At 42.0% G+C, this 27562-nt stretch overlaps 1 protein-coding gene across 2 annotated transcripts in view; it reads left to right on the top strand.

The window, feature by feature from the left end:
• Positions 1 to 17774, top strand: part of SCG5 (secretogranin V) — a 53678-nt gene extending 35904 nt beyond the window's left edge. Inside the window, exons 3-6 of one of the 2 annotated variants that reach the window (XM_067742352.1) lie at positions 3096 to 3245; positions 6935 to 7044; positions 13499 to 13552; positions 17391 to 17774. In XM_067742352.1, the coding sequence (XP_067598453.1) occupies positions 3096 to 3245; positions 6935 to 7044; positions 13499 to 13552; positions 17391 to 17486 (410 nt within the window). In that variant the 3' untranslated portion in view covers positions 17487 to 17774. Of the gene's footprint in view, positions 1 to 3095; positions 3246 to 6931; positions 7045 to 13498; positions 13553 to 17390 lie in introns of both variants that reach the window. The other variant, XM_067742344.1, reaches the window with a different exon arrangement.
• Positions 17775 to 27562: the final 9788 nt, after the last annotated feature.

Genomic DNA, 27562 nt, shown 5'->3' with positions numbered 1-27562 from the left:
ACCATATGATTCCCAGGACACTAAGAGCTAGCCATGATCCTACTGAATATATTATTTCCAAAGAAAAATTGTGTTGATCCAAAGGGGAGCTAGTTCAACCAAAAAAGAGAAAAATATAAAGCAAGTGTCAGAGGGCACACCTTGGCTCAGCTCATCCAGGGGAAAATAGAGCCTCACCCAGCTAGACTTAGGTAATATAAACTGTTGGCAAGACCATTCTTCTCATGAAGGTGGAAATATGGTTACCTTAGCCTGATTTTGTTCTAATTTCATGCACATCAAACAAACACCTTTTGATTTGGCCCTTTGTGTATAGGTCTATGTACAGGGTGATTGTGCATCAAGGGAGCTGTGTCACAATAAGGTTAATGAATAGGAATTCATTCCTGAAATGGCTGCTCTAGGGTTGGAAAAGTAAGGTTCCTGAACCTTATAGGATATTAAGGCTACAAGAGGAGAGTCCGGAAGTTGATATGCATTATATTTAAGTAAAGCAAGTTACACAACATAAGTTGCTCTTATTCACTGCTGTGCCTTGGTATTCAGAGCAGGTTTTGGTATCTATGGGGCACCTAAATATTTGCTGAAGGAATGAAATATGTGGGGAAGAACAGAATCACTTAACAAATGGGAAAATGGTTAATTATTTTACATGCACTAAAACACATAGCGTATAGATTACAGAGTTAATTCTTTCTTTTCTTTTTTTTGAAGTATAGTTGACTTGCAATATTATATTAGTTCCAGGTGCACAGCATAGTGATTCGATGTTTTTTAAAAATATTTATTTATTTTCCTTTTTTTTTGGCTGCATTGGGTCTTAGTTGCGGCACACGGAAATTTTGTTGAGGCATGTATGATCTTTTTCATTACAGCATGCAGTCTGCTTGAGTTTCTCTCTAGTTGTGGCATGGGCTCCAGAACACATGGGCTCTGTTGTTTGCACATGGGCTTAGTTGCCCTGTGGCATATGGGATCTTAGTTCCCTGACCAGGGATCGAAACCGCATCCCCTGCATTGGAAGGGAGATTCTTTACCACTGGACCACCAGGGGAGTCCCAGTGATTCAATATTTCTATAGATTATGCAATGTACAAATTTATTATAATATCATTGAGTATATTCCTTATGCTGCCCATTACATCGCTGTGACTTTTTTATTTTATAACCTCAAGCTTGTGCTTCTTAATCCCCTTCATTTATTTCACCCAACCCCCTGCCACCCCCATTCCTTTCTGGCAACTACTAGTTTGTTCTCTGTCTCTGCAAATCTGTTTCTGTTTTGTTATATGTGTTCATTTGTTTTGTTTTTTAGATGCCATATATAAGTGAAAACATACAGTATTTCACTTAGCTTAATACCCTCCAGGTCCATCCATGTTGTCATAAGTGGCAAGATTTTATTCTTTTTTATGGCTGAGTAATATTCCACTGACTCTCTCAATAGATAGATAGATATAGATATAGATTCTTTATATATATATATATATATATATATATATATATATATCTTCTTTATCCATTCATCTGTTGATGGACACTTAGGTTGCTTTCATATCTTGGCTGTTGTAAATAAAGCTGCAATGAATATTGGGCTGCATATATATTTTTGAATTAGTGTTTTCAGTTTCTTTGGATAAATACCCAGGAGTGGAGTTGTTGGATCATATGATAGTTCCATTTTTCATTTTTTGAGGAACCTCCACCCTGTTTTCATAGTGGCTGTACCAAAGAGTTAATTTTAAAAATAGAAAAACTGAAAGAAATATCTAAATGTTGATAGTACTTTTGAAGTGGCAATAGTTTTGTAAGTTTAGAAGGTGAGGAGAAATCACAAAGGATAACAAGTCTGAGTGAATAAATATTAAAAACTTATGTTAGCAAACTATCGATATTACAAATTTAATAACCAGAATTCAGTCAGACAACATGGGGAAGTGTTTGCAGGAAATGTAATGGCCAAAGGCCCGATATCTTTATTATGTAAAATGTTCATGCAAATTGATAAGAGAAACACTAAAATTCCAAGAGCATAAACAGACAACTCACAGAAAAGAAATTAAAGCTAGTAAATAAACACATGGAAAAATATTTGAGCTAGTAATCAAAGACATTCAAAATAAAGCAGTCATTTTTCTAAAAGATTTTAAATTAGCAAAGACAACATAAAAATTTATTTTTGTAGAACCCAATGCTGGTTAAGATATTATAAAAATGGTATTCTCAGATTTTGTTGATGATATTTTATTAATTGATACCTCCTTTTTGGAAAACAGTTTGGCAATATAAAGAGCCATAAAATATTTATAGCCTTTGACCCAGTAATTTGACTTCTGGGAGTCTCTCCTGAGGAAAACGAATCCAAAATATGGAAAAAATTAAATGCCCAAGAGTAAATTGGGAAACACTAAACATCCCACAAAGTGGGAATGATTAAAATGTTGTGGTAGAGCCACTGGATAGAAGACTACATATTCATTTATAGTCAAGGGCATAGAGACCATGCAGCCACATGCTTTAATAGTAAGTGGAAAACCAATAAACACTTAGATATAAAAAGATGTGCAGAGAAGAAAATTGAAGCAAATGCACCCAGTTTTAAGTGGTTGATCTAGAATGGCAGGAGGACAAAGACCTTTTCCTTCATCTCCCTTTTTTGTGGTCTTTGGTTGTCATTCAGCCTGTTCTTTTACCTGGATGCCAGTTGCATCCTCTTCTCTTCCCTGAGCTCCATGCCCAGCTTCCAAACCCCAGCCCATCTGTGTCAGTGCCACTCAAGCTCCAACTCATTCAAGAAGCCCTCCCCCTCCTATCAGCCAAATGAAACACTCCCTTTACTCTGCTCCCAATGCTATATTTTAACATGTCTATTATAGCACATACACAGTGTGCCCTGTGTGGAAATGATATATGTGCAGTATGTGTCTGTTTCCACAACTAAAATTTTAACCCCCTAGAGGGTAGGAACTGTTGGATTTCCTTTTTTCTCTCCACAGCATAAGGCACAGTGCTTTGTCTGTATGGTATGCCCGAATAAATATTACTTGAAATGAATGTCATTGCACTGAAATGAACTACTTCTGATTCCCTGGCAGGTGGAGCTCATGAAGGTCTTCAGCACTTGGGTCCCTTTGGCAACATCCCAAACATTGTGGCAGAGTTGACCGGTGACAACATTCCCAAGGACTTCAGTGAAGATCAGGGCTACCCAGACCCTCCAAATCCCTGTCCAGTTGGAAAAACAGGTAGTGGGCATGCCCTTGGGTTCTCATGAAAGGTAGAGCCTTTGGGAGGAAATTAAAAATTCTAACATTGGCTGCACACGTTCAGAGAAATAGTATTTCTATTCCGATGAGCCCCTGTGTATCTGTATGTGGGTTGGAAAGGGAAGTTGATTCTAGAACCCTTGGTGAGTTCTGGTGTTCCGATACACCCACAGAGGACTCCCCTAGTCAAGGCTTTATCTTCTGTCTCTCTCCCTCTTTGGGAGTTGATGCTCTTTTCTGCACTGGCTCCAATTTTAATAAAAAGGGAGACGGATTTTCTCTTTTTTTGCCTCTTCTATGATACAATCGCTGCCCACTTTTAGTGTCTTTGGAACTTTTTAGTATGTGGATGATCCATGCTCCTTTGTTTTCCTTACCTTCTCTTGACAATCGATATCTCAACTATGTTGTAACCAGTGAGCATCTATCCTGAAATATTTCTTTGGGGGCTGGGAGGCGGCATGAGAGAGGGGGGGCCCTGGAAGGCAAGAAGTTGGTTAAGAGAGAAGGTTGAAACTTTCCTTGCTCCTCATGTATCGCTCCCACTTTCCTACCACCCAATTCCAAAGAGAATGAATGGTGAGTGTGCTACACTTATGCTGGGCTTTGAGCGGCTTACCTTGGTGGTTCAGAGTAGTGGCTCTAGACTGACGACTACTGGAATTCAAACCCAAGGTCAAGATATGTGACCTCGAACAAGTTAGTGAACCACTTGCACCTCAGTTTCCTTATTTGCAAAATGGGGGTTATTGGGGAATTACATGAAATTATCCATGTTAAACACTTGATACAGCACCCAGCACAGAGTAAGGGCTCATTAAATGTCATCCTGATTATAAATAGCTTTGCCACTAGTAAGAAATGACTCTCTGTCCTTGGGCTTGTACTCGCTTCCAGCAACAGAGTAGTCTTTTCCCCACAACCTAATAATAATACTAGGTAGTATTTATTATCCCTACTTTACATATAAGGAAACTTAGAAAGTAACTTCACCAAGGTTATCCATGTAGCAAGTAGTTGAGCCAAGGCTCAAACCCGGATCTACCTGATTCAGGACTGTGCATGCAACCACCATGTCATGATGTCTTGCTCTGAAAATTCTGTCCGTATTGGCTCCTCAGCTTTTCTAAAACACAATACAGGCTCTCTCTGAAAGATATTCCTCTTTTCATTTAGGGTGAGTTCTCTGTTTTCCATGGGGGACAGAGGCTTCATCCTGGGATGGAACAACCAGAGTATTTGGATGTGGCCAAGCTAGTGCAGGGACGCTGGCCCAGGACCACAGGAAAATCTGAATCAGCCACCTTTTACTTGCTTGTGGGACTTTGGATGGGAAGGAAGAAAGGCCAGTTCAGGCTCCATGGGGATTTGGTTAAATTGATTCCATATCATATGATACAGTGGTTCTTAATATATAGTCCCAACAATATCAGCATTACCTGAAACTTACTGGAAATGCAGATTTTCAGGCCCTACTCCAGACATATTGAATCAAAAGCTCCGGGGATAGGACCCAGAAATTCATATTCTAACCTGCCTTTCATGTGATTCTGGAGCATACCAAAGTTTTGAGAACTGTTGTTGGAGAATGGAAAGAGAACCAGAGGTTGAGCCAAGAGATCTGAGTTTTTGTCCTAATCATAGTATGTCAGTTTACTTCCCTGGACCTCAGTTTCTTCATCTGTAACATGAAGACATAGTCAGTGCCTTAAAAAAAAATTCAGTGTAGTCCTAGCTTATCCTGAAAGAAAAGCAATATATAGATCTATGTGATCAAGCAATAATTAGGAGCACGTAGGAGCTCCGAGATGGAGCAGTCAGGGCGGTTTGATAGAGTTGGATAAAAGGACCCAGTTCCCAGGACCTTTCTTGTCTGAGATTACCTGCCATTTCCTTCCCTGTCTTTTCATTAAGCTAACATACGCTGCCATATGCAGACTGCCTGACCTCTCTTGCTTTGCTATCCCTTTCCTCCATGTTAATTGCTCTAGATGAAGTTAGATAAATAGTTCAGTGAGAAGTGGGGAGCCACGTCAGAGCCACACTAGGGATTTGTTCCAAATGCTCGTGCCTTCCTCAGGAGCTTCATGCTGTTAAGGGCTGAGAGACTGGATGCTTAAAGCTGCTGGAAGGTGTCAGAGCAGTCTCAAGAGACCAGACTACCTGTATTAGACCCCCTTTAGTACTGACTTTGATGCCTCCCTATCCCTTTGAAAGGAAGTCTCTTTCATTCTAGTCCTGCACAAAATTCACATCCCTCTCCAGCGCCACCCCCCCTTTTTTTTTTTTTTGCGGTACGCAGGCCTCTCACTGTTGTGGCCTCTCCCGCTGCAGAGCACAGACTCTGGACGCGCAGGCTCAGCGGCCATGGCTCACGGGCCCACCCGCTCCGTGGCATAGTGGGATCTTCCCGGACCGGGGCACGAATCCGTGTCCCCTGCATCAGCAGGCGGACTCTCAACCACTGCGCCACCAGGGAAGCCCCCCAGCCCCCCTTTTTAAAGCTGTTGTCTAAAACACATTAGAGACAGGAAAAAAAATGGCTTATTTTCAGAGTATTGTGTCTATTAATGATAGGGCTTAGGTAAAAGCAGCAGCCAAGAGGGATAACCTTTCTTGGGTTTGAACGGAAGACATGCTTTATTTCAAAGAGCATTGATAATATGAACTGTCATTTAAAGAAAGATGGTGAGGAGGGAACTAAAACATGGAGGAAACCTATTATGTGCCAGATGCTTTATATATGATCATCTCTATTCCTCATAGCTACCCTATAAGGTAAGGATTTGATTATTCCCATCTCATAGATGAATAAATGGACTTAGACTAAGTTAACTTTCCCAAGAAACTAAACCCATCTATCACTCATGAGTTAGGATTTGAACCCTGAGCTTGGGTCTAGCTTTCTGACTCCAAGCTTACCCTGTTACCACTACAACACACAACGTCAAGTACTATCTAATAATTATTGTTCTTATATAATGGACTTTCGCCAAGAAGCCAGAATCATTTCTAAAGAGCCCACCCAAGAGAAAACAGAGTGAGTCATGTGGAATGGAAGTATACCAGTGAAGGAAATACTTGCCGTTATGACAGATAAAAAATAATAGTGGCTTAACACAATAGAAGTTTATTTCTCGTTTGTGTGAAGTCCTGCCAAAGGTGGGTGAGGGTGTGGTAGGGATGGATGGTTCAGCAACGCAAACTGCCATCTTTCATCTTTGCACTTGACATCTACAGTTACCCTGGTCGGCAACATGTAGCAAGCAGACCGACAGAAGGCTGGGGGTTGGGGAGAGAAGGAGAGGGGGTCATATAGAAGGGTTCTATGGGCCAGGCCTGGAGGTGGAGTACATCACTTCTGCCCACATTCCATTGGCCCAAATCCAGGCATATGACTCCACCTGATTGCATAGCAAGGCTGGGAAATTAGCCATGTGCCAACGGGGAATAGGAAGTGGGTTTGGGGAGCAGCCGACCAGTCTCTGCCATGGGTAGGAGAGGAGTGGGAGTCTGGGATGAGCAAATCCCAGAAGGAAAGTGACTTAGAGTGACTGATGTGAATAGATTCTGACCCTTGGGTGCCTAGTTGTTTTTAATAAATTAACTCTTAGAATAACAATAGATGTCGTGGCTGTTCCTCAAAAGCCTTTTGTTGTTTGCAGTAGATGATGGATGTCTAGAAAACACCCCTGACACAGCAGAGTTCAGTCGAGAATTCCAGTTACACCAGCACCTTTTTGATCCAGAACATGACTATCCAGGCTTGGGCAAGTGGGTAAGTCCAATCTTAATTGCTAATAGGTCTTATACTCTGGTACTCTGAAGGTACTGATGGTAGAGATGAGCAACATGGGTGGGGAGAGAGAAGGAAAATTGCTTAGAAGCTGATTTTTTCCAGAAATCTCTGGTCGAGAGGGACTTTAATTCCAAACCACACTCACTGTCTAGGGCTCAATACACCAATCCATCCAAAGAGTCAGGGACCTGAACCAGTCTCATCAGCTGTAGTCCCAGAGGCTTCTACTCTGGTCTACTCCATAGCCTGTGTCACAACACGTCCTAAAGTCTCATCAGTGTTTCCTGCAGCTCTTATAGGAAGTATATGATATTTTTGTTTTTAAAAAAAAGGATACTAAGAAAATTTGCAAGTTTTATCTCTAGGCTGAGGGAGGTGGTCTCTGCAGAAATAAGGGAAGACCATGCCAGAAGCTGAGAAACAGACGTGTAATCCTGCTCTATGGAAAGAGAAGATAAATTCCAAAATGTGTCGCAGTGGACTTGCTGTCAATACCAGGCAAGAATCTGTAACTGTCAGTTAAGGAAATTGTTTATAAGCACTTAGAAGAGAAATCATGACCATTTGGAGTAGGTTTGCTAAAAAACAGGGTTTGTCAATCTAATTGTATTCTTCTACTTGCCAGCATTATTCATTTACTTGCCAGCTTGATGAGGGAAATGAAGTGAGCATGGTGCAGTTGGACTTCAGCAAAGTGGTTGATCAGCTCTTTCATGATCTCCTGTCTGAAGAAGTGGAGGGATACAACCTAGGCAGGAGAACATTATCAGAAGGGAGTTTCTTAAAGAGTCCGTGTCAAGAGGGAGAGCGATTTCACATGGTATCCTGTGTGTCTTAGCGCTATCGCACTCCACATTTTTATAAATGTTTGTAATAAAAACGATAGAACATGAACTTATCAGATTCTTCAGAAAGACACGAAGTTGGAAGGGAGAGCACTGAATGACAGAGTTGGGATTCAAGAAGATCCTAACAAGCTGGAACAATGAATTGAACAAGATCACAATTGAGTGGAGAGAGATCTATCTTCCTGTGGCTTGGATGATGTAATCAAATGCTGAAGCCACGTGAGCAAAGTGGAAAAATACTAAGAAGTGTTATCACGTATACATAGGTGGTCATTACGTCTGTGGAAGGAGTGAGTGAATGAGGAATGAGGAGATACTCCTAATTGCCTAAGCCCCTCTGAAATTATAGGTCTCTTCTCAGCTCATTACTGGTAGCCGGCTTGCTGCCTACTTTACTAGGAATACTGTGATCTCAGGACTAAACTCTCTCACTTTCTTTTACATTATTTCAGAGAGAGAGGTCCTTCCTCATTAATAACCACTTTCATTTTTCCATCATCCAAGCAGTTTGATTCCCTCTCCTGTCAACATGCACATGTTTCCTGTCTTAAAACAACAAAGCAACAATACACTCTAAGTTAATTTTGCTTTTTCCATTATGCATTATCCTATTTCTCTTCTTTTTCATAAGCAGTTCTGTTAGGGAGAATTTGTAGAGCCATCCTGAAGCTTACTAGCAGTGTTTAAATATGTTGAATTACATAGGCAATCATCTATAGGTTCTTGAATAGGAGACTGAAATCATGAAATTCTTCTATAAAAGTTATTAGGGTGGCATAGAGAATGATGAAGTATATAGAGAAGAGACTAAAGGCAGGAAAAAAATAGAAAAGGTAATTCTAGTTATGAAGGCTGTGAACATAGAGAATTTAAGTGAATCTCACCAACACAATGAGAATCCACGACATTTCAAAGGGGGCCAGGGAACTGACTAGAATTGGTATATGGCATATACATAGCATGAGGAGGAAAAAAGAGCTATATCAGGTTTATAAGAAATGGAAGGTATGAACTTTTCCTCTGAGGGAATTAAAAAACAAAAAGAAAGGAAGAAGAGAGGGAGGTAGCAGAGAAAGAAGGAAGCAGAGACAGGGTAGGAAAAAGTAGAAGACCACAGCAGAGCACTGGGAAGCAATCCATAAGAAATGAGCAGAAGTATTGCCAAACTGAAGCAAGGGCCAGGATGGAGCCTGCTTTGTTCCAGGCACTGTGCTAGGTGCTTGATATACAGTAGTCATCAACATGGTAGTGGTCTTCGATGAGCTTACCATCTTGTGATGAATTGCATGAAAATAAAATGAACCCAACTTAGCACTGTTCAGCTTCCTGATCCAGCTATACCATGAGTATACCAGGTTAAATTACTGGGGGAAAATGCAAGAGAAGGGTAGAGGAAGACCCAGGACTGAGGACTCACGTGGTCAATTGTATGATAACAATTGAGGACGTCAAAGACACTAAAAAAGGGCAGCACTGAATTCTAGGGTGACATGTCTACCTCGCATGACTGATAGGCCGGAAATGAGGGAAAAGATGCAAGGGGGAAATGGAGAACAGTCTGAGTGAGGGCAGAGAGCCCAACTGAGGAAGTGGGAGAGATGGAAACTTCTCTGTTGCCAACTTTCCTCATCTCTTCTTGAAAACCTTTACAGATTTCTCTCATCACGTTCCACTCACTCCCAGCACTCCAGTACAAGGCCAGCCACCATGTCTCATTCTTTTCTTGCTTCCTTCTCTAAATACAGATTTGTTTTCTCTCAGTCACTCCCATTCTTTGTCTACATCAGAGCTAAAGACTAGAAGTTAGGACTATTACAGATCAATGACCAGGAACAATGTTTACACACCTTTCTCATCTGTAATTATGTGTCTGTTTAAACTTAAGTTTCCTTCATTTATTTTCTCATTACCACCCAGCAGTCAAACATGATTTGCTTGATCTTCGCATGGAAGTGTGAATTGAGTATGTCTTGCTTTTGCAAGCTGGGGTCCCGAAGCTTTCCTTAGTGTTTATAAAGAATGATGGTCTCAAGCTTGTCTTAAGCTCCACTACCCTTTAAGTTAACAAAGGAATTATCTTTCACAAGAGACCTGCACACAAGACCCTTATTCCTTATTTGCTAGTAATGTTTCCCTGTCTTTGATATTAGCTGGAGCTCAGCTGGGTTTTGAGCAGTGATTCACATATTATAAATATCAGTGTCTGTCTAATTTCCTGCATTCCTCTCTCTTTGTTAATACATCAGGATACATTTATTAAATGCACATCATATGCCTTCCAGGCCCTGTGCTAGGTGATGGAAATACAAAGATGATGATAATAGTCATTGTATTTTATACTAAGATAGTAAATAGTCCTATTTGTTGAACACCATACTGTGAGGCAGACACTATGCTAAATACTTTACATGAATTATTTCGTTCAGTCTGCCCTTCCCTATCATGCTCATTTTATAGATGAGAAAAGACAGGCTTAGGGAGTTTGAATAGCCTGCCCAATACCAAACAGCTGATGATTGGCAGAGCTGGGATTTGAACCAGACCACTCAACTCTGAGAGTTCTGTAAAAACTGGATACATTCCTTATCTTTTCTTGGCTCATCGTTCATAGTGTGTCCTGTACAGCGGTCCTGTCGAGTCCTATCTAGGACTGGTTGTCTTTCAGACGACGTGTGTATCCACAGCATTGAGCGGCCATATCAAAGGCTGGCTACCATAGATGTCAGCCATCTCTCCCTCCACACATTCATTGCTGAGTGTTACTCACTTAGGAAAAAGTTGTCTCGAAAGCAAATGTTTCTCCTTTCCAAGTGCTTTCCACATCTTTTCATCAGCAGCTCAGGTCTTTAATCGGATGCAGTTGAACGGAGCCATGAACCTGAGCCATGGGAGAAATGAGACACAGGACCCTCTGCCTTTCTTTATCTTTCATGCCCTCAATGTGTCTGAAGAGTCGCCTGCTCTTCAGTTTGGGTTTCTCTCATGCTTCCGTGTCATTAGACATGAGCTATGCCTTTCTGATGTGTTCTTAGTGTTTCCCTCGGGAGGCCCATGAAGCCAGTTTGTCCCAGAATTGGTGGTGACTTGGGCAACGTGGTGTCTGTCAAGTTTCTCCAGTGTAAAATCAGTATCTTTCCCTTCGAAATTAATCGTTGATCTATGGGGATTTACTTCAAGACTGTATAAATATTCTGTACCCATTAAACTTTCAACTAACAATTTTAGAATCCATTGATGATGCTCACCAGAATCAATGATAACTATGGTAGTTGTAAATGGTGATTTTTTTAAAACTCTACTATTCTTTCGGCATTTCTTGGTTGGCATTCTCTTCTAAGCAAGATTTTTTCCCTGCTCCCCCATTTATTTATTTATTTTAAAATTTATTATCAGTATAGATTCATTGTTTCCTATTATTATTTATTTTGCTGTGCAAACTGTCCTAGATTTAGCCAGTGGGAGTCTCTGCAGGCTGGCTTTCCGTTCCTTTCACTATGTCTCATCACTTTTTTGAGTACTTTCTGGCCCAATTAGATATCCCAACTTCATTCATCCTTGTACTTTCCCTGCCCTAGCCCTAGAATCAGACATTTCTCTAAGAAGCCTCTCTGGTTCCATTTAGGAATGGAATTTGAAGCCAAGATCTGGGCAGTTGTCCAAAATCTTGATGACACCATGGAAAGCTCTCTCCATGAACTCAAACCTGCTACTCACCTGGAAAACAGGCTCACTGCTCCCCGCTCCCCACCCCACCTATAGGGAATGGGTGTCAGGAGAGGGGCTGGTTTCTTCTCATTCGTTTTTGTATACTTCTTTCACCCACCTGCCAGTCCCTGCCTTTAAATCCATATGATAGCGGGGCTAATCGGGAATGCCAAGGCCACCGTCAGGCGGGGGTTGGAAAGCATCCTGCTAATCCTAACCTGTGCTCTTAGGGAATCACAGGGACCATCTTTGAGAGGAAGACTTGACAGACCTTTGCATTTCTTTTTGAATGAAGGCTCTTATGAGTATAACCTGTCCCACGACCTTCTAAAGGGGAGTAACTAAAATGCTGCTGTCTTTAACCCTGTTGGCGGCACAGTGGACCTCTGCCACGGCTGATTGTCTGTCCCACCCCATGGTACCAGCTCGTGGGCCCCGGTGCCCTCCCTCCCACTCAGGAGCTGATCCCGGTGCTACACATGAAGAAGCCTCTTTCCTGGCCCCTTATCTTCCAACCCCCTTCCCCAGCTTTAGCACGAACTCCCAGGACATTCTCTTGCATCAGGAATTGTTTCATCCACAGAAAGGCAAGTACAGACAATGGGAATGAGCTTCACAGCAATATCCTCATTCCTCGAGTGAATGATCTGCAAGTCCGTCTTTTCTCCCTTCTGAGATTAAACTGATCAGTTCTCCAAATGAGCATGAGATGGCGGCTGCGGCCAGGGCCGGCCTTTGGGGCTGTGGAGGCTCCTTGACGCCCTGGCACGGCCTCCGTGCATAGCTGAGGTTGGGCAAGAGATGCACATTGTAAATTGTGGGTGGAGTAGATTTTAATGAACATGAAAACTATGAAGCTCATTCTTGGCGTTTGTCATTTTCATTTGCAAATCTATCATGAAAAAAAATTTGATATCCAGACAGCTCAGGAGATACTAGGATTGTAGAAACTTGTTCCTTACCAGAACTCTGTCATCTCCTTTTTTTTTTTTTCCAATCAATGTCAGGGTATTTTATTTAGAGTAAGATGAATCACCTCTTTTATACATTATCTCCCTTCTGATTAAAAAATCAAATAAAACAACAACCTAAGGAAGCCCCCAATTCCCCTTCTCCCGTTCTCCCTCAGGTTAAGTGTTCTGTCTCTTGTAATCCCAACAGAATGGAAATCTATTCAGCATGCGTCTGATATTCTAGAGCTCATGTGAGTCCACTACGTGTTTGAAATCTGGTAATATGAGGCAACACTTACACAAACTGTGGTAACGGAGCCTGTCCCCACCGCCCAGCCCCAACACAACTTTCCTTCTGCCAAGAAGCTTTTTGGCAGTTTTTAAAAGGTTCACTCTATTAAAAATGTTATAGACCGAATGGTTTTCCGATTGCCTTGACTGGGGGCACTGACTCAAGCCACAAGAGGAAGGGTCACAGAAGTCAGGTGTCTCGTTTGCTTACACAGAGGATTGTTACTAATAGTCAGACCCTACTCTAGAGAACGATTTATGTGTACAGCTCATAAAAAGGGAGTTAGATACCAAAGTAAAATAAGATAAAATTGTTTGTTTTAAACAAAGCCTGTTCAAAGTGAGGAGATGGGTCTCCAGTGCCCCTTGTGTGTTAGAATGTCGTATTTTCTTGTTTATGTGACTGTTGATGACACTGGTGTGCCTCGGGGCATTGCAGAGCACTTTATTAAAAACTGTACAACCACTGGCTTTTCTCCTGTGGTCTATCTTTCTGCCACGACATTCCTTTCATCTGGCTTCGTTTCCAAAATATGTGTATGCAAATATCCAGGGGGACACACCAGGTGTAAAATAGACATTGACCAAATGTGATCCATACTTCTGCATTTGTGTTTTCTTTTCTCCCCACTCTAGAACAAGAAGCTCCTTTATGAGAAGATGAAAGGAGGACAGAGGCGCAAGCGGAGGGTAATGCCTGGCTGGCTGGCGGGCTGTGGGGATGCCTGGAGCTTTCTGAGCGGGGGCAGTTGACAGGCCGTTAGCCTCAGTGGTTGGAAGGTAGCAGAATCCTTTCACGTGCTGAACGGTGGTCCCAAGTGACAAGGGCCATGCCTAAAAAGTCTGCCCTTGGTTTCTGCGATGTCTTCCCCAAGCTTTAGCATGTGATTTTTAGTGGCATGCTAAGTTTTGTGGCAATTCTACCAGCTCCATTGCACTCACAAAATGTCAATTGCATCCCTACCATGGGTATAGGGACGCGGGGAGTACAGGAGGGTATGTCTTTCCTCAAAGGGTCTGTAGGCCACTGGGGGAAACTGCTCACACCTCTGCATCAATTATATAAAAACTCGAGACGGGAGCCAGGAAGTGTTGAACTGCCTGCTCCAGGCAGTAATTTTGAAGGAATGTAGGGGCAGAAAATGAGATGAACAAACCTCATTCCTTCGACATACTTTTTTCCCTTGCTCTAGCCAGATTGATGTAAAAATTCACTAGATCCATTATATTTGTTCGCTGACTGGTGAATTTACTGCAGGCTTAGTTGTTAACCGTCTCTGGGCTGCCCAAGGTGCTGTGCGTTTACCCACTACAGTGATGCCTCTTGTAAAGCTGATGTCAATTTGCTTTGGGTTTACGATGCATTTTATGGTGTTGAGACTGATCAAGTGGTCGGTGGTTGGTGCCTTACTAGACAAAACCACCTGCCATTTGTTTTGGATCAGATGGAGGAAAAAGTTAAAGTCCTGCTTATTACATAGCAAAGTGCTACCAGGGAGTAACCGTTTTAGTTAAAATATACAAACCAAACTGTATACGCAAGGCTACTGACTGTTTATGTAGAATAGCAAGTGCTTGGATCCTGGCAAAATTTGGGAATCTGGACAGTGGTAACTGTGGCCATTCTGAATAGTTTTGCCGAATCCAGGCAGAGAATGCTTTAAGAGGGGTGGATTTTCTGGACTCAACATTAATTCCTCAGGTCCCTGAAACAGAAAGTTCCAAGCCCCTGTGCTGCCTGACAAAATACAGAAGACCCGTGGCCAGCTGGCTATTTGAGAAGCAAAGTTTTGCTTGTAAGCAGATCTTCAGAGAGTTTACAGTGTTATTAGGGGTTTTTCTTGGGTGATTACAGTTTCTAGTGGCAGATGATGGCAGGAAGGATCCGAAAGGTATAATGCGGTCTTGAGAGAACATCAAGAAATTCTATTCCAAGAGCTCAGGATACCCATAATTTACCAGTAAGATGGCTTGAGCGTCTCCCCATGGCACAGCAAGGATATTTCCAAATCAGACCAATGACCGTACCAAAATGAGTAACTTAGCATGAAGCTTTAATCGCCTCTCCTTCCTCGCTCACTATTCCTTCTGCCCTGACTCAGTTAATGACTGTGGGTCATGATTTAGGTCATTTTTTCCATGAGACCAGTGACTACCAAACCTCAGGACTCTGGCTAGAACACATGTTATAAAGGATTTTACTTTGGCTTCAACTTCCTCCACATAGGAAAGGCTTAGAGTTTATGAAAATAACGATCACTTTGACCCAGAGGTACCAAGTTCTTCCTACTCTCAGGCGTCTATTGATACAAAGATCCATGCTCATGCCGTTAACCAGGGGCCTTTCAGGTCTGGTGGAGAAACAGAACTTGCCTCCCCTGTCATCAGGCCTCAGGTGGTGTTCCCACCTTGATTGAAGACTTGAAACGACTCCCTCAAGTGTGCGAATCAATATAAAGAAATTATGGGCTTTTGTGAAAAATCAAGGCTTTCTCCAACTGAGCTCAGCATCTGCTGTGGTTTCCAGAGGTCACTAGAAGCAGGGATCCCATCCTAATGGTTCTGCGGTTGTGAAGTGGCAATAATGTTCTCTGTGTAACCTAGACAGTCTCTCACCCAAGGGAGAAGGTAAATATCTAAGTGCCTTGTCATTATTATTACTCTTATGTGTAGGATTCAATATTCATAGACATTTATCAAGAAAGTTCAAGCCCCGTGTGCTGCAACGAAGACCCAGTGCAGCCAAATAAATAAATAAATATTAAAAAAAAAATACTACTGTAGTTTAAATTAAAAAAAAAAAAAGCTCAAGTGATTGCTCCTGTTACTTCCTCATTACTTCACTTTCCCCTGCCCTCTATCATTTGGCATGTCCCGGGTCTGGGCCAAAGGACTTGCTGCCATGACAGTCCCTTGCCAGGAGGGATTCTCCCCAGAGTTACAACAGAGCCTCAGGTGGTTTTATGCAAATTTCTATACTTGCTCAAATCTGGTTGAATTCCTAGTTGCTTCAAGAGTAAAAGGTCCATTCACCTTTTAAATGACTTTGCAAACTAACTCTTAAGATGTATCTTGTTGATATTTGAGATCTACTATTATTTAAAGAGTTTATCAACCCTTTATTCCCATATTTGATAACATGAATATCTCATATCCTTTTAAAATATATTAGAATTTTTAGTAAAATATATTTTTACTAAAAAACAATCAAAATATTTATAATCCTGAATACACTTTTTCAGTTCACACATGCTCCACCTAGCCAGAGATTCTGATACGATTCCCTGGGATAGGCCAGGCCATTCCAGTTGACAATTCCTGATATAAAAAGGTATTTTAGTTATTTAAAATATTTTAAAGATGCTTCCCAGCAAAGTACTGTTATTTGGTGACATATCACTTTTCAGATATATGAGGACATTGCATACTTTGTAATTCTCAGCTTGTTGGTGATGCATTTTTGCACAATGTGTGGGACCTTTCATCATTCATGCTTTTACCTGTCAGAATGTGGAAGGACATTCATTAAATACTAAACTCCGATTCCAGGCCTTGTCTTTTGGAGAATGTCTGCTCACCCTTCGAGAGTTATGGCAGACAATGTCCCGTGGGCAAGAGAGACCCCCTGCAAAATGCCTCCATGCATCCATGGGGACTAGAGGTGTGATGGGATTGCTGATTATTTGTAACTACAGCTTCTTTCTTATGTTTTTGTTCAGTTATTGGCAGGCAACTTCAATAAACAAATATCTTCCAAAACTTCTGAATTTTTTCTGCTTGCTAAATACTGTGTTGAAAAGCTCCAGTTACTAGTTCAAATCCAAACCTCAAAACATAGATACGGATTAGAGAAGGAATGGAAAAACCTTGACTGATTCAGAATACCAACAGCTGAAAAGGATTTCAGATGGTGGAGTCTTGAGTCAAAACTAAAGGAGCTTTCTGTATAACTTCCTTCTTTTCTTCGTGTTTTGAATTTGACTGAGGGAAGGTGAAAATGATTGCTAGAGCCCCTGATGTGTCCTCTTTAAGTAGAATACTGCTTTGAAAGAATCAGTCACAGCAACAGGTGATCTGTGACCACTCTGCAGATACTAATTCCCATCTGGCCCTGCTCTGTCATCGTCTTTAGAACATTCTTCTTGTAAAATGATTTAATGCCGTTCACATTCTCTCTCCCCTAAAATAAGGCCATAGGATAATAATTCTGTTTCATGTGAGGCTTTGTATCTAAGTTAATAGTGAGGGTTTCTTAGCTGTTTCACTTCAAATCTTTATGCCAAAAAAGGGGATGGAACCCAATTGTATGTGATACTTAGCTGTGTGAAAGACAGAGACACCTCTGTCAGTCAATGTTTCTCTGGCCACTGAGGTATTGATTAGTGCACTGGAGTAATCATCTGGTAGGTAGTAGGCACCACTGTTACCTTGTTAACCCAATAGGCCAGAAACAATTCTCGTTCACTTCTTCTGTGCGATGTCTGTATCCGATGTCCACATATGACTCCAACCGTGTATTTTTTTTCAGAGTGTCAATCCATATCTGCAAGGACAGAGACTGGACAATGTTGTGGCAAAGAAGTCAGTCCCTCATTTTTCAGGTGAGGATAAGGACCCAGAGTAAAGCGAAGATGTTGAGTGGAAACCCACACGACCTGACCCGTCAGACCTCCTTGGTGTTGCTTATGTGCACTCGTTGTCAGAGCCCCTGTGAATGGCAGCATGTTTCTAATTTAGACAAGTATGGATGAAAAGCAGCTGTATTTTGATATCCTATTGTCCTTCACACTGATAGCTCTGCTTTCTGCTAAATTAGGATAAGAGCTTTTTTCCTTTAGATGTGGAGCTGCAGTGAGCATTAAAATTAAAACGTATGTGTCAATAACAATAAAAAGCAAATGAATGAAATGTCCTCCGATTTCTTACAGTTTAAAATGGTGTTTCGGGTGGCACTGTTTTGGCCAAGTCTGTAAAAGGCTGGCATTTGATTTTGATTATGTAGTTAATCCAGCCCTTGGGCATTATTACACACCAATAAAGAAGATTGTACCCAGGAGGAGCTGACACATTTCACTTGGCCGCATCTTAATAAATGTGTCTGCAAGCGTGAGTATGTGCATTTCTTTTTCATTTAGAGCATTCTAAAAACTCTCTGCTTACTAGAACAAACTCACAGATATGATCTTATCTGATCTTAACAATAATACGGTGAAGTAAATGGCGGGGGGTATTATTATTCCCATTTTACAGATGGTGGGACTGAGACTCAGCTTCCAAGAAAAGCTGAAAATGGCACAGTCAGTATTCGGGGACTAAGGTCTGCTGACTCTGAGTTTTTATTCAGCAAACATTGTTTCTACCATGTGCCAGGCACAGGGCTGGGCTCTGGCGGGGGGCACACTGGGGACTCACACGGACACCAGCCAGGTCCTCAGGCAGTAAAGCATCCAATCCATGAGCTCTGAGTAGGTCAGTCAGCTCCATGCTGCTTTCAAAGCTCGGAAGGGCAGATGCAGACGTGCTCTCCTGCATGCTTCTGAAGAGGCAGGCAATTTTCTTTCAGCCGAGTCCTCCCGAGTCAGAAAAATCAGTGAAAGGCTGGCAGGAATCGGTTCACTGGTGAGATTATTCTCGTGCTCTTTATACCTCCTCACTGTAAAAGAGGTGATGGTTTCAGGCTTTGATATCATTGGCCTCAATTTCGTTGTCTGTAAGAGGGAGACAGCAGTGAGAAAGGACTCAGGGAAGAAAGATCATTCTTGATTTTAATTTTAATAACTGCATATTAAATCCAAATGTCAGTGACTTGTCTAATAGAAATAGCTTGTCCATGTTTAGTTAGCATGTGAGTCTGTTATTACTTATACAAATCAAGAAAGGTATTGGCCCCTGTTTTACGGCAGGAGGCATGTTTCCTAGAGGGCTTCACCAGGCAATTTCTCCACAACCCGTAGTGTCATTTCAGAAGCATCATTATCACCTGATTTTAAGAGAGAGTTCCCTCACGTCCTAGAGACGTATAGAGCTGGGAGGGTCTCCTTTATGGATTCTGTGTTTTGTAGGCATTTTAATGACATTTTATACCAGTTCCAGTCCTCTTAGAGGAAGGACAAAGGACATCTCTTTCTCCAAGATTGGACAGAAGGAAGGAAAATGGCTAAAGACATGCTTTGAGGTCATGAGGAAAGAAGTAGAAGTGAAGCAGGAGAAGGGGAGGTCATTGTGCCTGGGTTAGGCTTGTTCGCCATCCAATGCCTTTTCTGCCCTCCCCTGTTTCACAGGCTGCCTTGTCAGCTGACTTCTGGCTGGGTTTAATGTGAGGTCCCTGAGGGCGGAGTAGAAGGTGAGAAAATGGGAGAAAACAAGGTAATTCATTTTTGCTCCTGGTAGCTGCATCTTCTCTGAGGCTCCATCTCCTGCCAGGTAAGCCTGGCCCCTGGGCCCCAGTCATGTCACCTCTTCCACTGGTCCCTGCAGCCTAAGGAGGCCATGGCTTCTGTCATATTGTTCATTTCTGGGTTATCTCACCAACTCCTGTTTGGCTTCCTGGCCTTTCTATCACCTGTATAAGCCATTTTCTACATTGAATTATTTCTGTTTGAAATCTTTAGAGTGTTTTCTGTTTTCCTGGTTGGTCCCTGACTGATGCAGTCATCCATAGGGGAAATCAGGAATAAGTTGAAGTATTCTGAGAAGAATTTAGAACAAGCGTTGTGGAGAACAAAGAGGACAGTGATCCTCAATCATTAATGTAATAGGATTCACATGGGGGTATTGTTAAACATGCACGCTCTGATGCAGTAGTTCCAGGAAGGGCCTTAGATTTTGCATTTCTTATAAGTACATAGGTGATGCTGGTGATGCTGGTCCGTGGGCAACATCTTTTTTTTTTTTTTTTTTTTTTTGCGGTACGCAGGCCTCTCACTGTTGTGGCCTCTCCCGTTGCGGAGCACAGGCTCCGGACGCGCAGGCTCAGCGGCCACGGCTCACGGGCCCAGCCGCTCCGCAGCATGTGGGATCCTCCCGGACCGGGGCACGAACCCGTGTCCCCTGCATCAGCAGACAGACTCTCAACCACCGCGCCACCAGGGAAGCCCATGGGCAACATCTTGAGTTGCAGAGAAATAGGGAATTAGGAGAGGATGAATGAAAGTGCATGAACTGCTCTGAGAGCCCAGTTAATAACTTAGTCTGAATTCGTAAGGACCCTGCCAACATTGTTGAGTAACCTTCTCCAGCCACTGTCAGCATCTTGGGAGGAAGGGCAGATAGGGCAGATGTGAGAGTGGGCCCCACAGATTGGCACATGGTAGAACACCAAGGAGTCAAGATTCTAAAACATGAGGGAAAGCAACCCTGAGATGCCCCATTATAGACATGAGGCTCTGTAATGGGTCGGGTTGGATCAATGATCTGAGAAAGGTCAAAAGATTAGCGGAAATAATGTGGCTTGAAATAAGCTTCAATAGGTACAAAAGAAAACAAGAGGGAAAGGTAAAGCGTTGGTTACCTGAGGGCAGCTGAGTCTGGATTCTCGGCAAAGGAAAAATTTCGAGCGACAATGAATGACATCTCCTTTGTGACAATTACAGGAAATAGAGTTGAGTGGAGCTGAAGATCAATGGGCTTGAGGAAGCAGAAAAATTGTAAAGTCAGAGAACAAAAGACAGGATCACTTAAATGCGAGAGGTAAAGTCTTCGAGTTAGAGGGGGAGCTCAGGGGAGTAAGATTACCTATGAGGTCAAAGCTGCCCACAAGCTTGTAGAGTGCAGGCGAATCTGAGGTCCAAGAGCCTCTGACACTGGCATTCTGTGTGCCTATGCATACCCATGCATACCTAGTGGGGTTTTTTTTCTTTAGAAGTTCAAGATTCTTAAAGGGATCTGTGACCTTACAAAAGTTTAGAAATCACTGCTGAGAGCAGTCGTGTGAGCCACGTTGGTCATCACTGAGGAACAGCAAAGTTTGTCGTGAGGGACCCTTGAGAAAGAAAGAAGAGGGTAGAGTAACTTCTCTTATGTGGATTTCAAAAGAAAATTGTCGTGGCCAATAATCGTCAATGGCTTCTAACCACCAGGTGAAAGACCAAAGAGTTAATTGCTAATAGATCAACCAGGCCAGCAGCACCTGAACCCACTAGGCAATCAGATCAAACAAGAGACAAATATTATGTGCCTCCTGGTATGATTAATATGAAGCACTGTCAATGAAATACTCTTGCCCAAACAATCTTACCTGAACCACTGGGTTTAACTCCCTGCTAATAGAAACAGGTTAAACACACCACTAGGAAGTAATCACCAAAATCCAGAACCGGAGAGACTCTACAGGACCAGCGACCCAGCATTTTTCAACAAATAAATGGCAGGAATAAAAACATAGATGGGGAACTACTATTATAGATTTAGAAAGACTTAAGAGACATACAATCCAAATACAGTGTGTGAGTCTTAACTGTACCCTGACTCAAATGAAAAAGACACTGATCAGACAACTGGGGAAATTTGAGTAATGACTGGATATTTGGTGGTATTTAGGTGCTATGAGATATTATGAGATTTTAATTTTTTATTATTTATTTTATTGAAGTACAGTTGAGTTACAATGTTGTGTTACTTTCTGGTATACAGCAGAGTGATTTGGTTATACATATATATATTCTTTTTCAGATTCTTTTCCATTATAAGTTATTCCAAGGTATTGAATATAGTTCCCTGGGCTATACAGTAGGAACTTGTCGTTTATTTTATATATAATAGTGTGTATCTGTTAATCCCAAACTCCTAATTTATCCCTCTCATTATCCCTAATTTTTATTATCTCTCATTATCCCTAAAATTATCCCTAATTTTCCCACTTTGGAAACCATGTTTGTTTTCTATGTTTGTGAGTCTGTTTCTGTTTTGCAAATAAGTTCACGTGTATCATTTTTTTTAGTTTCCACATATAAGTGAAATCATATGACATTTGTCTTTCTCTGTCTGACTTACTTCACTTAGTATGACAATCTCTAGGTCCATTCATGTTGCTGCAAATGACATTACTGCATTCTTTTTTATGGCTGAATAATATTCCATTGTATATATGTGCCACATCTTCTTTATCCATTTGTCTGTCGATGGACATTTAGGTTGCTTCCATGTCTTGGCTATTGTATAATAAGTAGTTCTGCAATGAACACTGGGGTGCATATATCCTTTCGAAGTATGGTTTTCTCTGGATATATGCCCAATAGTGGAATTGCTGGATCACATGATAGCTCTATTTTTAGTTTTTTAAAGAACGTCCATATTGTTCTCCACAGTGGCTGTACAAATTTACATTCCCACCAACAGTGTAGGAGGGTTCCCTTTTCTCCACACCCTGTCCAGCATTTATTGTTTGTAGATTTTTTAAATTAATTAATTAATTAATTTTTATTTTTGGCTGTGTTAGGTCATCGTTTCTGTGCGAGGGCTTTCTCTAGTTGCAGCGAGGGCGGGCCACTCTTCATTGCGGTGCGTGGGCCTCCCACTGTTGTGGCCTCTCTTGTTGAGGAGCACAAGCTCCAGACGCGCAGGCTCAGTAGTTGTGGCTCACGGGCCCAGTTGCTCCGCGGCATGTGGGATCTTCCCAGACCAGGGCTTAAACCCGTGTCCCCTGCATTGGCAGGCAGATTCTTAACCACTGCGCTACCAGGGAAGCCCAGTTTGTAGATTTTTTGATGATAGCCCTTCTGACTAGTGTGAGGTGATACCATACTTCATTGTAGTTTTGATTTGCATTTCTCATATAATTAGCAACGTTGAGCATTTTTTCATGTGCCTGTTGGCCATCTGTATGTCTCCTTTGGTGAAATGTCTGTTTAGGCCTTTTGCCCATTTTTTGATTGGGTTGTTTGTTTTTTTGATATTGAGCTGTATGAGCTGTTTGTATATTTGGGAAATTAAGCCCTTGTCGGTCACATCATTTGCAAATATTTTCTCCCATTTTGTAGGTTGTCTTTTCATTTTGTTTATGGTTTCCTTTGCTGTAAAAAAGCTTTTAAGTTTGATTAGGTCCCATTAATTTATTTTTGCTTTTATTTCTTTTGCCTTGGGAGACTGACCTAAGAAAACATTACTACGATTTACGTCATAGAATGTTTTGCCTGAGTTCTCTTCTAGAAGTTTTATGGTATCATGTCATATCTTTAAGCCACTTTGAGTTTATTTTTGTGTATAGTGAGAAGGAGTTCATTAATTTACATGTGACTGTCCAGTTTTTCCAACACCACTTGCTAGAGAGGCTGTCTTTTCTCCATTGTATATTCTTGCCACCTTTGTCATAGATTAATTGACTGTAGGTGTGTGGGTTTTTTTCTAGGCTCTCTACTCTGTTCCATTGCACCATGTGTCTGCTTCTGTATATGGCTATATTTTTTTAAAACAATTCTCTTAGGGATAAATATTGAATTATTTACAGATAAAATGATAAGATATCTTGGAGTTGCTTTAAAATAATCCAATGATAGTGGTAGTGAAGGAGGGAATTGGGGGTATAGATAAATCAAGATTGGCCATAAATTGATAATTGTTGAAGCTGGGTCATGGGCACATGGCGGTTCATTGAACTTCTGTCTCTACATTTGGGTATATTTGAAATTTTCCACAATAAAACCACAATTAATGGTGAAATAGCAATGTCAGACAAGGTATAAAGCTTTACTGGGTAAGGCTGTGGAAAATGTGGTGAAGCAAAAACAGAGACTGATGTTTCCCTGGGGTGCTGGGGAAGGAAGTAGCAGGGGGTTTCCTAGGAGACAGAATCTGGTGGTGGCGGTGAGCTGGATGGTGAGGGCTCAGAGTCCCTGGGAGGAGAAGAGGTCCTCCTGGAAAGAGGATGACAACTTGAGGCAGGAAAGGAAGGGACCCTCCATCAGAAAGACAGACTCAGAAAGGCCATTTCCTTCTGGTGGAGTTTGGGCTGCATCTACAGCAGAAATACTAAATTTTCTGGGTGCTGGAAGGGTCTTTACCTCACCTCTGGGGTCTATCAATTTTTCCACAATGCTTCAACCAAGGATCTTAATAAAAAGGAAGATGGTTGTAGATCCCCACTCTCTCCCCCAACACACTCACAAGATACCTACTACTTCGCAGGCGGGCATGCACAGAAGAAAGAGTGAGAAAACGTAGGAGTGGGTGTGGGTTGAAAAAGATTGAGAAGCCCTGTTTCTGGGGGTTCTCCATTAAATGACTTACAGAAAATACCGATCTAGGTATAACGTGTGTGGGGCGGAGAGGAACACTACTAAAAGATGGGAAGGTAGCAGCAGTAAAACTAAAGCAATAAAGCCAATGCAGAGTGCAAAGGCATGGTTTGCCAATGCAAAGGTTCAGACAAGCCCACACCCACCTATTGGGGTGACATTGCAGAGTCAAGTGGAATAGTGAATAAAGATGATGGAGTCTTGGAGCTGAGCTGGGGCTGGGGGTGGAGTGGGGAGATTGGGCAGGATGTTGTAGCAGCTGCAGTTCAGAGCCTAGTTTATTCCATATCTGCAAAAGCCCTCACTTCTAGACTCTAGTAATCTCATGATTCCCACAAAATTAAAGCAAATCAAAAGAAAATAGATACTGCGCTTCCTCTGACACCTAAGAACTCTAAGTTTAGCTATATCCTGTTTAGCCAGACCTCACCTGGAGCCCTTTGGGAGTCAGTGAACACCTATTTCAGAGGGAAAGATGCTCCATCAGAGCATCAGAACTGCAAGGGGCACCTGGTGGGCTACTGGGAAAGGAAGCCAGAAGGTCACACCCGAGCTGAGTCTCAAAAGAGTTCTTCAAACCAGGAAGGAGATGGAAGGCAGAATATTTCAGGCAAGGGAGCGCATGTTCAAAACTCCAGAGGAGAGAGAGGCAATAGCGTGTGGAGGGAGCCCAGTCTGCTGATAGTTTTAAGGGTAACATGGAGGGGAAATCTAAGAGAGGAGTCTGGTGAGGAGGAAGAGCCAGTCATGAAGAGCCATATGGGCCACACTAAAGAGTATGGATTTCATCCCGAAGGATGAAAAGTCCCAGGAGGATTTCATAAGCGGTAGGGACATTACCAAGTTCATGTTTTAGAAAGATCGCTGGTGATAGTGTATGGACCAGGCCAAAGGCTGTTCAAGTTTATAATCTAGACAAGAAAAAACAGGAGAAGGGGGTAAGGGAACTAGAAATACTGAAATGTCAGGGCAAATAGAAATCCCAGGTCTTGTGATGCCTGGGAGCTATTTGTAACGCTAAGCGGACTCCGGGCTGGGCTAGTGTACCATCTCCACCTCACTGTGTCAGAATAGTTAAGGCTCATTCTAAGAGGATATGAACTCCAACATACTGGGTAGCTATTCTTCCCAGCAACTTTCACCTGGAAATACAGTCAGGTCAGAGGTCACTCTTCCCCCCCAACATCAAGTAGTATTGACCCTTTTATAACCCTTTGTGTTCCTAGGAGACCCCACACATACTTCCACTCAGTCCCTATAACAGGGCATAATAATGATAAGAGTTACTATATATGTAGAGCAGTTTATATATACATGGTTCATTTAATTCTTCTGCTTTACATTTTCTAGATGAAGCAATTGAGGCAGAGAGGTTACATCACTTAGCCAAAGCTCTACAACTAGTAAGTGGCAGAGTTGGAAATTGAATTTTAGTCTCTTCATCTCTGCAGTTAACACTCTTTTCCTTGTACCACACGGCTACCCAATACTTGTCTGCTTATTATGTGTCTGCCTCACTCTACAGGGTTATAAACTCCTTGAGGCCACGGACTATGTCTTATTTTTCATTCTATCATGGTACTTACCCAGGTGTTGACAAATGCAATAACTGCTGAATGAAGGATATTATGGGATGTTTTTAAAATTCATATAAGGTTGAATATCTCAGACTATGTATAAAGAAGGAAAGGTGGGGGAATTCCCTGGTGGTCCAGTCATTGGGACTCGGCGCTTTTACTGCTGGGGCCCGGGTTCAATCCCTGGTCGGGGAACTAAAATCCTGCAAGCTGCTCAGTACAGCCAAAAAAAAAAAAAAAGAAGGAAAGGTATTACTGGCGTTACCTCTTACTTTGCATTGGTTGACAGATTGACAATAAGCTGTGTATACGATTGTCAGGTCCTTTTAAAAATCATCTGATATGACTGCTCCCTACTTCCCTGAGTCACCGCCCAAATGTTGACAGCTGGGGAGTGTCAGGCACCTTTATTTGCTGTCCTCAAACGATGGCTGTGCATGACTTAATCATCAGGGAGATAGACCAGACCAGTGTAGTGGTCCTGCTTACCCCAAGGGCAGGTCTCTGGGCAGCCTCAGCATCAGGTTGTGCCATGGCCTTTCAACTGCCAGGGCTCCTCTGACCAGGGGAAGATCCAGTAGCCATGTGGACAGCACACAGAGCATATGTCAGCCTTTAACTATATCAAGTGCTACGGTAACTGCTTTTGGAATTAGAACAGTGAGACCTTGGGAAACATTGGCCAATCCATGGAAGCTTGCTTAGCACACAGAGGAGCCCCAAGGTGAAGTCAGGAGGGTGGGTCAGTTCCATCACCCCTCAAAAGCAACTCCCAAGACATTCATCACAAAAAATAATGAAAGCCAGCCCTACTTAAAGAGGAATCTATTTTGAGAAAGTATTCCCTGAAGCCTCCCGAAACCTTGGTTTTACCAACAGCCTGAGCCTAGTAGGAGTGCTCGCTCTTCACATCCATAACTTCCTGTTTCTAAAGGAAAAAAGAGACTCTACCAGGACTTTGTGGCTGTCAGGCTGCTCTCCCCAGTTTGGTGACTGAGTTGTAGATGAATCAGAAAGAGATGGATCAAATTTCCTCCTACAATACACATGGGTTTGGCAATGAAAAGAAAATGTATAGAAGATAGCAGATCTGGGAGCTCTCAGCCCTAAAAGAAGGCAGAAAATTATCATAACTAGTGAAAGAAAACTGTATTGCTAATGGGCACAGAGGAAACACTGGAGAAAACTAGCAAGAGATTTGTGGATGTCACCCTTTGGCTTCGGAAGCAAAGGCAAGGTGTTTGCAAAGGTTCTAGTAGAAACAGCTCCTTGAAAAGAGGTTTTTTAGGAAAGAACTGCTACAAGATGGGGTGAGATAAATAGACCTGGAAGTCCATCCTAACAGACTGAATGTTCTATTGTTTGATGCCTTTGATGAGGCAGGAGAGCTTGTCGATTAGCTATCCCTCCCAACAGAAACTAAAAATATACACACAGGAAAGAGAAAAATATTTGTAATAGCTCTTAGGAGAGGCAATTGAACACATGAGGAGTGAGAAACATCTTAATAAAACCAGTCTGACAATTTAATAAAACCACAAGCAGGCCATCATATGAATGTCATCTTTTAGTATCACTTTCCTTGGTAGTATTCATCACAATACCGTTCATTTATTAATTCATTTATTCTTTCAGCAGTAACTTATCAAGGAACTATTCTAGGTGCCAAATACTGAGCCATACTCTGGGATTTGGGAGTCTTCTTATACAAAGATGTATAAGATGTAGACTCTTCCCTCACGTACTTTGTAGCAAAATAAACAAATAATAAAAAATCTTCAGCTATTTGTACACTATTATTATGTATTTGACCCTGTACCATCAGAGTTCATCAGAGTAGTTAGGCACAAAAATTTTGTAATTAAATTTACATTTGACCTTGGGTTCTGCTA

The sequence above is a fragment of the Pseudorca crassidens genome, chromosome 1 (assembly GCF_039906515.1).
Source record: "Pseudorca crassidens isolate mPseCra1 chromosome 1, mPseCra1.hap1, whole genome shotgun sequence".
In the NCBI taxonomy this organism is placed as follows: Eukaryota; Metazoa; Chordata; class Mammalia; order Artiodactyla; family Delphinidae; genus Pseudorca; species Pseudorca crassidens.
The sequence above is the reverse complement of the archived record's forward strand: the minus strand, read 5'-3'. Positions and strand labels throughout refer to the sequence as shown.